We start from the raw sequence: 15,783 nt of genomic DNA on the forward strand, positions 1-15,783 counted from the left end.
AGTATAAGTTAATCATGTACAATAAATTTGAATATAGGTATACAGTAAGTTATTCTACATAAGAATGTATAGGGGCCTGCATGAGAATGAAATGTGCATACACTTATTATGGTAAAGCTGCACATCTTGTTTGGACAATAGACAAAATATGTGATGGAGCCTCTTCCTTCTGCTTTTTCAGGAAGCAAACTAGTGGCACAGCAAATACAAGGTAAGCGATAAGAACTGTGTGTGAAATATGATTTAACACTCGTTGAGGAAAACTGTATAAAAGAGTGTGCAGACACAGACTCAATATTCTCTGTAGAGTCTCTCGATCTCATTGTCTTTAATGAAGTCTATCTTCTGGCATCAAAACCTCAAGACTTAGATTGCTGTTATCTTTCACAAATAACTGCACAGAACCACCAGCAACACAACATTTTGAAGAGATTTGAGAATTGAGAAGATAATATACTTTTCTTTTTTTTTTTTGTATATCAGCAAAGCCAGGAGTATGTCCTTTATTCAGTCTTGATGGAGCAGTGGACAAACCATGTTTGAAGTTGTGTTCCCATGACCGTAACTGTCCGAATGATCAGAAATGCTGCAGCAGTGGATGTGGACGACAGTGTATGCCTCCATATAAAGGTATTTATATTGTTATATTAATGTGAATTAAATTAGTTCATATTTTTAAATCGAGTGAGGCGCTGATCTGCTTTCTCAATCATGTTTATATTACAGAAAAGCCAGGAGTGTGTCCAAAAATGAATCTTAAAGATTGTGCTCAGTTGTGTTCCCAAGACGGTCAATGTCCGGATGATCAGAAATGCTGCAGCAATAAATGTGGACATCGGTGTGTACCTCCATATAAAGGTATTCATATTGCTATAATGGTGTGAATTGAATTATTTTTTTTCATATATTTTTAAATGCGATGAAACATTCAGTGATCTGCTTTCTTTATCATGTGTTTGTATAACAGAAAAGCCTGGAGTGTGTCCAAAAATCCAAATATTAGGAGTGTGTGAGGAGTTGTGTTCCCTCGACGATGACTGTCTGAATGATCAGAAATGCTGCAGCAATGGATGTGGACATCAGTGTATGGCTCCATCTAAAGGTATTTTATATTGTTCTAATAGTGCGCACTAAATGAGCCTTTACCTTTTTCATATGCAGCGAGGCATTCAGTGATCTGGTTTCTCTATCATGTGTTTGTGTAGCAGTAAAGCCAGGATCCTGTCCAAAACCCACTGGACCCGGACTGTGTGCTGAGATGTGTTCTGGTGACGGTAGCTGTCCAAACAATCAGAAATGCTGCAGCAATGGATGTGGACATCAGTGTATGGCTCCATATAGAGGTATTTTATATATTGTTATATTAATGTGAATTAAATTAGCTCATATTTTTAAATCGAGTGAGGCGCTGATCCGCTTTCTCAATCATGTTTATATTACAGAAAAGCCAGGAGTGTGTCCAAAAATGAATCTTAAAGATTGTGCTCAGTTGTGTTCCCAAGACGGTCAATGTCCTGATGATCAGAAATGCTGCAGCAATAAATGTGGACATCGGTGTGTGCCTCCATATAAAGGTATTCATATTGCTATAATGGTGTGAATTGAATTTTTTTTTTTCATATATTTTTAAATGCGATGAAACATTCAGTGATCTGCTTTCTTTATCATGTGTTTGTATAACAGAAAAGCCTGGAGTGTGTCCAAAAATCCAAATATTAGGAGTGTGTGAGGAGTTGTGTTCCCTCGACGATGACTGTCTGAATGATCAGAAATGCTGCAGCAATGGATGTGGACATCAGTGTATGGCTCCATCTAAAGGTACGTTATACTAATGAATTGGTCAGCTTTTCTGCCCATTACAGTGATTGAGTCATTCAGTATTCAGTGATCTGCTTTCTCTCATGTGTTTGTATGACAGTTAAACCAGGAGTGTGTAGTAACTGAATAACCAATAACACCATTTCAGATGTATGACTTTTCAGAATGATTGATACTATTTGAAATACTCTAAAAGTAAAACTTGTTTGTGTGTTGTAATGCATTTGAGTTTGAATCCATCTGACTGAACAAACTAAATCTGACGATGTTTTCATGCAGTTAAGCCTGGTCCATGTCTCAAACCAAATGTGTGCTGATAGTATTCAATTTAGCATGGGAGTTAAGTAAAATGTATAATGTTGAAGTACTTCCTAACAAGCAATTTATTCAAATAGTCCGATCGAATGGGTTTAATGTGTTGTCTATTTTGCTTCAAACTTGTTACTATTTTGATTCTTTGCTCTTTAAGCATTTTCATACTCGGGTCATATGTTTTTTTTGTTTTTTTTTGCAGTTCGTAGCATAGCTATCCTTTAATGTAAACAGTCTGCAAAGTTTTTAATCAAAGTGTATCATACATAAATAGTCTCTCAAAGAACTGACTCAGAATTGCCATAATGAGTCGTCATTTTTTTTTTTTTTTATCTTCTGCCTGTTAACGATCAATGTCACTAGGTCTGACCTGCCCACAAACACTTCTGCTAGTTAGTGTGTTTCCATCATATCGAGAAGATGCTCAAAAGCAGCCTACTCCACAGTGGTTCTTTGGCTTGTAATCATAGGGAACCTCTTTATTATATGGCACCTAATTGTATACCTAATTATTTGACTACATAACAGCAGTTAATAAATGAACACAGGACTGATTTTTATTTTTATTTTATTCAGTGATAATTGTTTTACTGTTATGTTTTGTACATCAGAAAAGCCAGGAGTGTGTCCAAGAAACAACGTAATAGGAATTTGTGTTGTGAGTGAGGATAACTGTTTCAATGATGGCGACTGTCCCAATGATCAGAAATGCTGCAGCAATGGATGTGGACGTCAGTGTATGGCTCCATATAGAGGTACTTATATTATATTAATGTGTAGTTCTATTTATTTTTTTCATTTGATTTTTGAATGCAGTGAGGTGTTTAGTAATGCGGTTTCTCTCATGTGTCTGTGTAACAGAAAAGCCAGGAGTTTGTCCAAAGAACAACGTAATAGGAATTTGTGTTGTGAGGGAGAATAACTGTTTCAATGACAGTGAATGTCCTAATGATCAGAAATGCTGCAGTTATGGATGTGGACGTCAGTGTATGGATCCATATAGAGGTATTTATATTATTTTAATGTGTGGATCTATTTTTATTTTGGTGCTGCAGCACTAAATGTGGACATGCATGTACACCTCAATTTAAAGGTATTTTTTATTTTGATTTAAATCGCAAAGTGCTTGAAGTTGCTCTAAAGCACCATTTCAAGCACATGGCTTTTCAAAAGAACTACAACTCGCTCTAAAAGTAAAACTTGTTGTTCATGCTTTGAGTGTTTTGTGATCTGTTTGAGTTTGAATGCATCTAAATGAACAGACTAATTCTTGCTATCTGTATCCATGCAGTGAGACGTGATCCATGACTCAAACCAGATATGTGCTGATCACTCTTCCCATGATGATCAGTAACCTGCCAGACAGAAGTGTTGCCCAACCACCAGTGGACATGCATGCATGCATCTCTCTCTGTCTGTCTCTCCATGCTATACTTGAGATCTTTTGCATACATTAAATAAATCTCAAAGCTTAGTGAAACTTCTGTCTGTGTGTATGTTGTTGGGTTGAATTACAAATCTACCAGGAATTAAACCAAGATTGCAGGGTAACCCTAATGTGAGAGGAATTTTTTTTTTTTTATTGTCATTTTGTATCGTATTTTCTTATAATATTACCAAGGGGCAACATGTATATTGAAAATAGAAGGGGACCTAGGACGGATCCTTGTGGCACTCCATATTTTACTGATGATAAATGAGATGCCTCCCCATTTAAGTAAACAAAATGGTAGCGATCGGACGGGTAGGATCTAAACCATCTTAGAGCCTGCCCTTGAATACCTAGTTTTGTAATCGATCTAGGAGTATGTCATGATCTATGGTGTCGCACTAAGATCAAGTAAGACTAGAAATGAGATGCAGCCTTGATCTGACGCAAGGAACAGGTCATTTATAATTTTATATGTGCTTTGATTGTGGGAAGACTTTTGTTACAAATGCTGAACTGAAACTGCACCAGAGAGTCCACACTGGAGAAAAACCTTACAAGTGTTCACACTGTGAAAAGAGATTCCGCCGGTCAGAATATCTGAGAACACGGGAGAAAAACCATATCACTGCCCTCCATGTGGGAAGAGTTTTATCATCTTCTTTACGCAGTTTTTTTTTTTTTTTCAAACCAAGGTAGTTGTAGTATGGTGTGGGTGTGTGTGTTATCTGGTTAGTGCTGTAGCAACAATGAGTTGTACAGAATAATTAACTCAAATGATATATAGGGAATTTGAATAATTAATCAGGAATATGAGATATATATATATATATATTAATCATATGACAGTTACAATAAATTTTATTGATTATAAAAAATAGCAATTATTGTGATATCTCTTACTGTAAATTACTGCAAATCAAACAGTGGTTTGGCCAGCAAACGGCCGTAAGATTGACCTATCAATTTTCAATAAAGTTATCACTTCTTATAATTCAAGGAAAAATATTCTCTGGGCTTGAAAACATTATCCTATCATTATGATAAATTTAGTTTCTAAAATCTCAGTGACTCGTAATGTGAGCGGGTGGTGGAGACAAGAATCATGAATATATGGGTTTTTAATAATTGACTAATAGTACATCGAAACTACAAAACACACAGAGTAAATATGCGTATGACAAAACAGACAGTAAACTTTATAAAAGACATAACGGGATCAAAATAAGGGAGAGAGAGAGAGAGAGAGAGAGAGAGAGAGAGAGAGAGAGAGAGAGAGAGAGAGAGAGAGAGAGAGAGAGAGAGAGAGACTTTTGACTTTTAAAAATCTTTTAATCAAACAACTAGTTTAATTACAATATTTGCACCACACAAAAACAAATAAATAACTAAATTAGATAATAATAATGATAATTCACAATTTTACCAATTAAACCATAACTCTCCAAAACCATTTCTCACCACAAGAGCATTTTTCACACTCCACCTTGCATAAAAAAAAAATCCATGTTATTTGTTAATTTACAATAGGCATATTCTACAGCAACCCTGTACTTTACTAATGATTTGAACATTCCAACCAGATCAATATTTTCCCCATCATTTTTACATGTGTGGGATTTCAAAATTGCCAACTTTGCTTGCCCTAATAGAAAGTTAGCCACAGTGCACTGTGCTTTCCATTCCTTCTTGTATTTCAAACCCAAAATAAACAGATTTTTTGTAAAAATAAACCCAAGTTCATTAAATATTTTCCCCAACAGTTCAAACAAAGGAATTAATCTAAAACAATCAGAAAAAAACATGAAAAACAGTATCAGGAGCATTACAAAATGGACATGTAAATGAAATCATTGCATTAAATTTTGAGACAAGACTATTTGTGGCCACAGCACAGTGGAGTATTCTCCACTGGAGATCCCCAGATCTCTTAGGAATAGGGGCTTTATACAAACACCTCCATGATGGAGTTAGTTCTGAGGAAATTGATGAATATTCTCTCCATTTAGTATCAGTCCGTCTTTTCAATTGAGCGTAGAACAAAGATTTCACACACATTCCATACAACATCTTTTTTTCCACATTCTGAAACAAAACATCTTTAAATCCCTTTAATAACAAAGTATTATTTAAATCTTCATCTAATTCAAATCTTATTTCTACTCTAAGATCTGGAAAGGTCAAGGACTTTTCACCATTTTCAAAAAAAGTTTTTACAAAGGTCAAAAAAAGATTGAGGAATTTTTTTTTTTTTTGAAATCCTCTATTAACCCTTCAACATATCTTTCTGATCTCAGCCCAACTTGATCAGCTATCGATGAAGTCGTACGCCATTGACCTTTTGTAGAATCAATTAAGTCCATTACAGTGACTATTCCAGTCTTTAAAAACAGATCAACTACTGTACTTGAAATCGATGAGTTCATTTTAAAAAGAGAATTAAAGAATAATGGTTCTAAAACGCCGTAATGTTCACTCTCCTTTCTGACCTTCTTCAACAATTGCCAAGCTCTAAACACAGACTCATAAAACTTTAAAAGACAATGACTTACTCTTGAGACAAAAGATTTTTCAATTAAGAACAACTGCTTATCTATTCCGATTCCTCCTATATCTTGTAGAATACACAAGCTATATTCAATCCAGGGAATCTTATCTGAGCAGTATAGCAATTTCTGTAATGTTTGAAGTCTCATTGTTTTAATTCTTGCTTCTAAATCTATGAGTCCTTGTCCTCCTTCAGTCACTGGGAGATATAAAACCCCCGGAGGAACCCAATGAAAACCATCCCAAAAAAAATTGACAAAACTTTTTTGAATTGTAGCAAGTAGCTCTTCAGGAGGATCCAACACTGTAAACCGGTGCCACAACATTGAGGCTGCCAAGTTATTAACAATTAAACATCTCCCTCTATAAGATAACTTTGGAAGGATCCACCTCCACTTTTGGAGTCTACCTGTAACTTTATCAGCTAGACCTTCCCAATTCTTTTTCATGTAAAGTTCAGTTCCCAGATATACCCCGAGAACCTTAAAACCATCCTTAATCCATCTACAGTGTTGTGGAAGCCGAGGAGGGTCTATATTTTGCCAGTCTCCTAGTAGCAGAGATGTACACTTATCCCAGTTAATTTTAGCAGATGTTGCTTTCTGAAATATTTCCAGGCTAGAAATCAAAGCAGATATATCATCGGTGTTACTGATACATACAGTTACATCGTCTGCATATGCTGTGAGTTTTACAGGTGGAATTTCTGGAAACCTAGGAACAACAAGCCCATGCAATTGTTTCCTTAAAATTGACAGAAAAGGTTCAATAGAAATGGAGTACAAAAGTCCGGAAAGAGGGCATCCTTGTCGTATACCTCTAGTTACTGCAAAAGGTCTAGTCAGGCACCCATTAATTCGCAGCATACTAGATGTTTCACTGTATAATAATTTAACACAGGAGATAAAATGTGGACCAAAGCCAAAAGCCTTCAACGTCTTTAGTAAATATAAATGATCCACTCTGTCAAAAGCTTTCTCTTGATCTAGAGATAAGAGTCCAATGTCAACTTGATGTGTTTTGGCAACTGTAATAATGTCTCTTAACAAGAATAGGTTGTCGAAAATCGTTCTTTTGGGGATACAGTATGACTGATCCTCATGAATTATTGTTGCCATACATTTCTTCAACCTATTGGTTATAGCTTTTGACAGTATTTTAAAATCAGTACACAGTAATGAAACAGGACGCCAATTCTTCAAGTATCCAAGATCTCCTTTTTTGGGTATTAAAGTCAGTACTGCTCTTCGACAGCTCAAGGGTAGAACACCTTGGTTAAAGGACTCCAGAAAAACATGATACAATTCTTGTCCAAGCACATTCCAAAAACCTTTGTAGAACTCTGCAGACAGACCATCCAGTCCAGGAGATCTGCCACTGTTCAGCTCCAGCACAGCACTTGACAGCTCAGAAAAAGTTGGAAATCCCTCCAGCTCCTCCTTCTCAGTCGTTGACAACTGAGGAAGATCTTGAAGAAGTTCTTCAACTGCTGCTTCCTCACAGTGTTCTGAATGATAGAGATCCTCATAAAAAGAAATAGCAGAAGCTATAATTTCTCGCTGGTCAGTCGTTTCACTGCCATTAGGAAGTTTCATCTCATGGAAAAAATTTCGCTCTTTTGGCTTTCTCTCTAGTCCAAAAAAGAAGGCAGTTGGAGCATCCATTTCATTGTGCTTTAAATATCTTGTTCTCACAAGAGTTTCCTTCTCCTGTTCATCAAATAAATCCTTCAAAAGGCTTTTATTCGTTTTTATGATGTCAGCTGACAATAATCTGCCTCCTTCATTAATGTAGCTTTGCTGAAGAATTTCTTGCTCCAAAATCTTCATTTTCATTTTCACATTTTCTGTAGTTTTTTATCTGCACCTTTTCGAGGTGAATAACTAAATCTCTCTTCCCTCCAAGATTTCCACAAGAGATCAAAGGAGTGCATAAAGATGTGATCGTGCAGTAATCTGCTATTAAAGTGCCAGTGTGTCTGATAGGGTTTAGACGACAGAACAGACATAGACATAGAAATAAAATGGTGATCTGACATAAATGTTGGTGAAATACAACTGCCATAAAATCTTCCTTTACTACCCTTTTCAACATAAAAACGATCCAGTCTCGCAGCAGAGACCTTATTTGAATTCATTTTCAACCAAGTGTACTGTTTAACATGAGGGTAAGCCTCTCTCCACACATCTACCAGATTGTGTCTGTTAATTAAAGATTTAAAAACACCCGCTGAACTAGGATGAGGTTCCTCATGGTTTCGATCTAATTTGTGATCTACAGTACAATTGAAATCACCCCCTATTATAACAATGTTCTCCAGAGGACATTTTAACAATTCTTCAGAGAGTTTTCCAAACAAAACACTTCGTTCATTTCCTATATTAGGAGCATAAATGTTAAAAAATGAAAACCTATTATTGTCTATTGTTAGATCAGCCCGTAATAAGCGTCCAGGCAATATTTCTAGAAAGTCTGGATCATTTTGTACTCGTTTTGAAAATAAAAACGCAACACCAGCGCTCAGATTCGTACCATGACTTAGGCCAATATTACCCGACCATTTGTTTGTCCAGTCAACTTCATTACAGACGTCAGTATGTGTCTCCTGTAACATAATCACATCCGCCTTTTTAAGATGTAAATACTTAAATAAAGCAGTTCTCTTCGGTACATCACTACAGCCATTTATATTTAAAGATCCAATATTAAATGATGCCATGAGGATTAAAAAAGAGAAAAGACACATAATCCAATATATCCTGTTCATCATGACTATTTAAGTTTTTTTTTTTAGTCTTTTTCTAACAGCACTCACAAACTTTTTAAGTCGGTAGCGCTTAGGTTGATCTAATTCATCTAAAGTGGCCTTCTTCATGGCAACTAGCGAGGACTCAATAAAAAGCCTTAAATCAGCAAAAAACATTTCAATCTCTGGCTTTCTCTGATTTTTTGTTGCATTTAAAAAGTCATTAATTTGTTCCACAGTATAATAACGAGACTTTGCAACTCTCCCAACAATACTTCCCTGTGAATTAGTTTCAGACAATTCCTCAGCAATCAACTCTGAATAATCACTGTCCGAGTCACTATCCATTACTTGCGATTGTGAAGCATCAGTGTCAGACACTTTACCACTTAATGTCTGCGTCTCATTCAAGCCATCACTCACTAGTATAGGCTGATCTTGCTCTCCAGGTTGCTCTGGCTCAACAACAGCCTGCCCACTGTCGCTGGTTCCACTCTGTCCAGCATCAGCTATTTTAGCAATAGTCTCATTTATATCAACACTACAACCTGCTGCACCTGCTCTCCGATGTCAGTAAGCGCAGGGCTTTCCACGCTCGGATCGGGCGCTGCACTTTCACTATTCACTTCAGACGGACTACTCCCTGGAGCGTTCAGACTCGGCTCTGAATTAGATTCGACTCCATTTCTTGCCGTTTGAGCCTCTTTAACCAGAGGACAGGCGGTTTTAATGTGACCATATTTTCCACAAATAAAACATTTCATGGATTCGGTGCTAATAAAGATCGTGTAATCCTTTCCAAGCACCGTTAGTTTAACCGACACATCAAGCGTTGCAAATTCAGCACTCAGTATCATAACAGCCTGACGTCTGAATGACATGACATGTTTCAACTCTGGGGTTTTCAAACCCAGAGGAATCATCTTAATCTTCCCAACCAATTTTCCATAACGAGTTAAAATATCCTCAAGCGCTTTATCAGAGATAAACGGGGGTACGTTTGACAACATTACCTTTTTCGATAGGTTAGACAGGGGTAATACAGGAATAAAAACATCATTAACGATCAAACCACACTCCACTAAATGATTGACCATTTCAACTTCTTTCAGAAAAACAACCATTGCTTTATTCATTCTAGAAGCAGACATGATGTTTTGTGCACCGATTTCTCTGCCAATTGCAACCAAAACGTTCTCAATGGACAGTGATGCGTCTGCCGGCATGCACTTGCACGCATGCCGCGTGGACAAACAGGAAAAACCATCGGAGTTTGAGCCCATCTCTATCAGCTAAGCTGACAGAGGTCAGCGCCCCGACTCTCTATCCTCTAATCCAAAGCAATATTCAAAAGGAATAAACCCAGAAAAGAAGGAAAAAATTGAAACTCACTCAAACAAGCCGCTCAGTCGCTCATACACACGTCTCAAACGCTCCGCACTCGCGCATGCGCGCGCACACACAGAGAGAGAGAGAGAGCGAGAGAGAGAGAGCGCGAGAGAGAGAGCGCGAGAGAGAGAGAGAGAGAGATCCACTGAGCGCGGACAGGAGATAGGGCTGGGCGATATATCTAACGATATGATCATGCGCATCTAATCAGTAAAGCTGCTTCCGTGATCACCGCTAAAATCTCAATCACCTGATTATAATTGGAGTGGCATTTAATAACCAGCAGAGGTGGGACTTTCAAGTCACAAGCAAGTCTTCAAGTCATATCCAAGTCCTCAAAGGGTTAAAGTTAAAGAGATAATTAAGTGACTAATTAAATGATGATTGTGCATTAGTGATGAACATCTGCTGTTAACAATCAACATCACTGAAGTAAAGCGAAACACAAGAACTACAACTGAATTTAGCCACAGCCTTCAACTGAAAAAAAAAATGTCACCATAATTGTGGTCAGGGTTTGCTTTAGGTAGTCTCTTGACCCTTTTACTAATTCAAAGCAATTTGGCTCAAAACAATTTCAATATTGTTTTCGCAAAAAACATGTATGCATTGCTGAATCAAACCTTGTGGTGACAGATGATCTTATGCTTTTTCTGCTTATAACTCATGTTGATTTGGACATCATGGGATAGTCTTCTTTGGATTGTTGACTGACATTCAGCTTTTACCAGAGTTGGGACTTTCAAGTCACAAGCAAGTCTTCAAGTCATATCCCAAGTCCTCAAAGGGTTAAAGTTAATGAGATAATTAAGTGACTAATTAAATGATGATTGTGCATTAATGATGAACACCTGTTGTTCTTGAGAATTACAGAGGATCAGATGTTGATGTTTTATTGGTTAAAGTGATGCAACCATAATGGAGATCAGTGTTTGCTTTAGTGGGGCTCTTGACCCTTGACTGTCATGTTAGATCTCTTTATGTCAACCCATTCTCACTCCAAAGGCGTCAAAAACCGAAGCAGGTCAAGCGCCCCTAGCGTCACTTTTATGACGCCAAATGTGCCTCTCGGCGTCGAATATCGAAGCACTACGACCTTCATTGCTTTCAATGGGAAACTTTTGGCTAGTGATGGGATTTATGGCTCTTTGAGGGGATCCGGATCTTCGCGATCCGTTCCTTTCAAAGAGCCGTTCAAAAGAATGGCTCTTTTGGCTCTTTTTAAATATTTAGTCAGTTTTAAGAAGCCAGCTTGGGGGCATCTCAGTTTATCCTGTAAATAATCACTGGGAGGTATTATGAGGTGAGATTTGTAGTCAAATAATTAAAGTGCAGATATCACACACCAATATCTGAGTTTGAATTATTCTGAAATATTGATTATTACCTCATTTCTCATGTGTGGACTATATTCCATAGGGTTGTACAAATCCCTCTGCTTAGACAGTGACATCATTATTTTGATTTACCTTTAGTACAAAGTGTGTGTGTGTGTGTGTGTGTGTGTGTCTGTGTAAAACTATGCTGACTTATGTTATTCATACAATACCTACTCACAAATAAACATAAAAAACAAAGCCGGCTGCAATGAATCTCTGTGCAAAACAGCTTTTACTACAAACACTTCCACACAAGAACATTGTTATCACACAAGAACATTTTGATAGAAAACTATTTTTTTTAAAGTAGATAAAATGGAAAAAAATAAAATGGAAATGTCTACATACTACATACTATTACTACTGTAAACTTTGCAAATAGGACATCAGCCCCTTCAAGTCAATGAACAATAACAAAGTGGGCTGCAATGAATGTCTGTGGAAAACAGCTTTTAGTGAAAAATTTCTATACAAGTACAGTATCACAAAAGAACATTTTTAATGATTTTAAAATAAGTTTTAAATGAACACAAAATGCAATGTAAATGCATGCACAACTAATAACTAATATCATCACGCTATAAAGGGTTGGCCTGCGCTGGGTGCGCCCCTCCCCCTATTCTGTTCTGTCTCCTGGAGGAGCTCATTTGTATGAATCTGTGTGAAACACGCATGGGAAAAAAGAACGATAGAAAGAACGGCTCCTCTCCAGTCGCGACTCGGCTCCCATCGTTCATGTTTATGAGCCGTTCAAAAGAATCGGTTCGTTCGCGAACGTCACAACTCTACTTTTGGCGTCAGAATTCGACACGAGGACATGAGATGTTTATCGCTATGAAATCACGTTCAAGAAGTCTCATTCAGCACACATCGCGATACTTGCTATCAGTTCCACAGTTTGGGTGAGTAGTCGTATATAAGCTCTTTTAATGCCTTTTATAAAATGTATTCTGTCTTATTTATTAATCAAATTAGTGCCATATGTTTAATCGCTGTATTATATCGGTCATCCGCGGCTGTCTTTGAGTTTCATTGCGTTTAAATAAATGAACACAGCTGCTAATTAGTCTGATTAAACTCTATCTGTCACGTGACGTGCCATAGACCTTCGATCCGTTTTATATTATTATTAATTTCAGGATCAATGATGTAAGTTGTATTTGTAGTAAAATCATGGTAATCACGACACTTACAATAGTAATAAATGAAATGTGAAGTTAAAACACAGTAAACAGGACATTAGTAACTGTAGTTTTACTATGGTATATTAATAATCAATACAACAATACAATAATCACCAAACCAGCTATGTTTGTATCACTGTAATGTTAGTGTTTTTATGTGCTTTTATATGACAGATATCACAGTAATCATATGTTCTGTACCATGCTTTTAATACCTTTTAATGTAAATCCCCCCCCAAAAAAATCAAATTAAAAATAAATAATAAAACATGTATTTTTCCATTTTGCAGTTCATTCATATCAGTTTATATTTATATATATATATTTATATATATTTATTATATCTAAATATTTTGCTCACAGATCATTATTAACATTCTTTATATAATTCAATTTTATTTACTCTCCCCATTTTATTATTTTTATTTTTATTTTTAGCTGAAAAGACATAAAGGCAGTCAGCCCAGTGGTGTTTCTGGAGAGGGATTCCTTCAGAAATGGAGAAGACAGAAAGCTGCGGAGGCAGATATATGCAGCAGTAAGTCTGTGATAGTTTGTCTCTTTTATCAAACATTCCTGCTGTTATAGATTGTACAGCATTTGTTGTTTCTTAAACTGTTGCACTGTCCAAATACCCACACTTGCCATCTTTGCACTTGACCACTTGATTACTTATTTGAAGTCTTTCCTGTATTTGGCCTAGTGTTCGAGTGAGCATGATGACCACAAGTGTGTGTCGAACTTTTCATGACCTGATGACTGTGTTTCCCAATCCTGGTCCTGGAGAACCCCAGCACTGCACGGTTTTGGTGTCTCTCTTATCTGCCTTGGAGTCTTCACTGATGAGCTGATGAGTTGAATCAGGTGTGTTTGATCAGGGAGACATCTCAAATGTGCAGTGTTGGGCTTCTCCAGGACCAGGATTGGGAGCCACTGCCTTATGGGACACTTATGTGTTTACAGAGATTTTTAATAACTAATTATCAATATTTCACATACTGTACATTGGACAGCTTCCCATGACCTCTTGTGAGATCTCGGCAAAAAGTCTGACGATTTATTCCAAAACATGATGCATGATGGGATACACTAAGCTTTGTATAGCGCTCCGGAGCAGTATTGGAGAGGTTTAGTGTGTGTTAAGGACGCTGTGTTTTGGCATTATTAAGACAGTCTCGTTCACACACTGTCATGTACACACACTCTCAAGTGGCCAAGACTGCAAGTGTGGGTATCTGGACAGGGTCAAAGTCTTAAAAATGATCCCTAAACACATCACAGTCTTAATAATCCAGTTTAACACTTGTATGATATTGTACAAGCCCCAGTACGGCCTCATCTGACACTATCAAAAGAATTCATATGACTATAGCTTGCTATTAATTACTTGCTTTCAATAATGGATGCATTTAACTTTTAATTATACAGCATCTTTACAGAGGTGTAATGTACAAGTTGCACGTAATTAATAATATTTCCTTCTTTCTGTCTTACAGGATTTTTTGCAGATAATCCTAATGCTGTTCTTCTTTTTCAGGTCTAAAATATCAAGCTCAACAGCTCACTCAAGAGCCAACCCTCACAAACCTTCCTAAAAACTAAAAGAGCTATTACTGAGTCTCAGCGAATCTTGCCATGATCAGCTCTTCCCAGGTACATTTGTTTAGAATATTTTTTTTAATCAACATTTACTCCTCAAATGCTCTGGTCTGAATCTTACTTTAAATTAACTTAATTATGTTTAATGAGCAATATTATTTGCACACAGAGTAAGTAGAGATTATCTTGTTTCACAGAAGAGAAGGAAGACCAAGGAAATGATTTGCTCAGGATGAGGAAAGAAGATGGCCATCTTGTGCTCAAACAAACAGAAGTCCTCTGGTATGTGTGTGTTGAAGCAATGCTGTGTTATACAACATTTTATGATGATCTCTCACAGAACTGGTCATGTCAGCCTTGATTTCTTTTTATACTATTACAATGATGATCATGTTAGATCACATAGGTTCGTATCCGTAGTTTCTTTTTTCTTCCTCACTTTTTTTGGGAAATTCTGTATGGAAGATGTGTACTTTACACATTGTAGCCTTTAGACCCATGTTGTATAGAGTGACACGCAGTGATCTTATAAGATTACTAAAATCGTGCAGTGTGTTTTGGACTTTAAACTACCTGTTTAAAACTCAGAAAAATACAAAAGGTATAAAGAGAAAATGCTTTAGTACAGAGGTTCAGTTCCTGGAGGGCCTAATTAGACACACCTGAACCAGCTAATCAAGGTCTTCAGGATTTCAAGAACAACTGGTTGGTTCTAGACTCTGGACACTGGCCATTTAGATGTTTAGACATCAGCATTTGTCGTCAAAGAAAGCCCTTTCATACAAAACACTCATAAAAATAGTTCAGTGGTGCCTGGGGCAGAAGAGGGACGGGGGGCAAGTTCGGGAGCGAGTTCAGCTTCCTGACAGCCTGATGGTTGAAGCTGTCCTTCAGTCTGCTGGTTCTGGCTGGAGACTCCGTAGTCTCCTCCCTGATGGCAGCAGACTGAAGAAGCTGCGTTTGAAACTAAAATTGTATAGTCAAAAATAAAGCATTTTTAATTTTAAATTCATTTCCCCCACCCCAGGAATTGCAACACTGGAACCAACCATGTTTACGTGAATATGTGGTAAGCAGGAATTTCGACATTTTTTAGGAATTTTGACCTTTATCAGGAAAATACCTTAGAAACAGGGCTGGAGAAGGGGCCTATTTTCAATTCATGACCTGGCTCCACAAGACCAACTTGTTTCAACAGGATAATATGCAGATAAATAACAAATAACGCACTGGATTTTTTTGGAAAACCTTCTACAGTCAAACTTTTCAATAGGCACAGTAGAAAAAACACTGCACATACAAATTAAATCAGCTAATGCTATATGGATTAAACTATATCCTCATCAATATAAAGTGTCATAAACACCACTGTAAAAACCT

The 15,783-nt window shown here is 37.0% G+C and overlaps 1 protein-coding gene and 1 long non-coding RNA gene across 9 annotated transcripts in view; both read left to right on the forward strand.

Moving 5' to 3' along the window:
• LOC127987394 (balbiani ring protein 3) overlaps positions 1-15,783 on the forward strand; it is a 55,837-nt gene that overhangs the window by 32,217 nt on the left and 7,837 nt on the right. For all 7 annotated transcript variants that reach the window (XM_052589688.1, XM_052589689.1, XM_052589691.1 and 4 more), the window contains 5 exons: positions 727-858; positions 968-1,102; positions 1,206-1,343; positions 1,443-1,574; positions 1,684-1,818. In XM_052589688.1, the coding sequence (XP_052445648.1) occupies positions 727-858; positions 968-1,102; positions 1,206-1,343; positions 1,443-1,574; positions 1,684-1,818 (672 nt within the window). The remainder of the gene's footprint in view (positions 1-726; positions 859-967; positions 1,103-1,205; positions 1,344-1,442; positions 1,575-1,683; positions 1,819-15,783) is intronic.
• LOC127987402 (uncharacterized) lies at positions 12,411-14,730 on the forward strand. Of its 2 annotated transcripts, XR_008161194.1 has the most exons (4): positions 12,411-12,522; positions 13,243-13,342; positions 14,342-14,457; positions 14,601-14,730. It is a non-coding gene; the product is annotated as an uncharacterized LOC127987402 (long non-coding RNA). The 2 variants fall into 2 exon arrangements; XR_008161193.1 differs by lacking the exon at positions 12,411-12,522 and having other exon boundaries at positions 12,547-13,342.

The sequence above is a fragment of the Carassius gibelio genome, chromosome B22 (genome assembly GCF_023724105.1).
Source record: "Carassius gibelio isolate Cgi1373 ecotype wild population from Czech Republic chromosome B22, carGib1.2-hapl.c, whole genome shotgun sequence".
NCBI classification, from domain to species: domain Eukaryota; kingdom Metazoa; phylum Chordata; class Actinopteri; order Cypriniformes; family Cyprinidae; genus Carassius; species Carassius gibelio.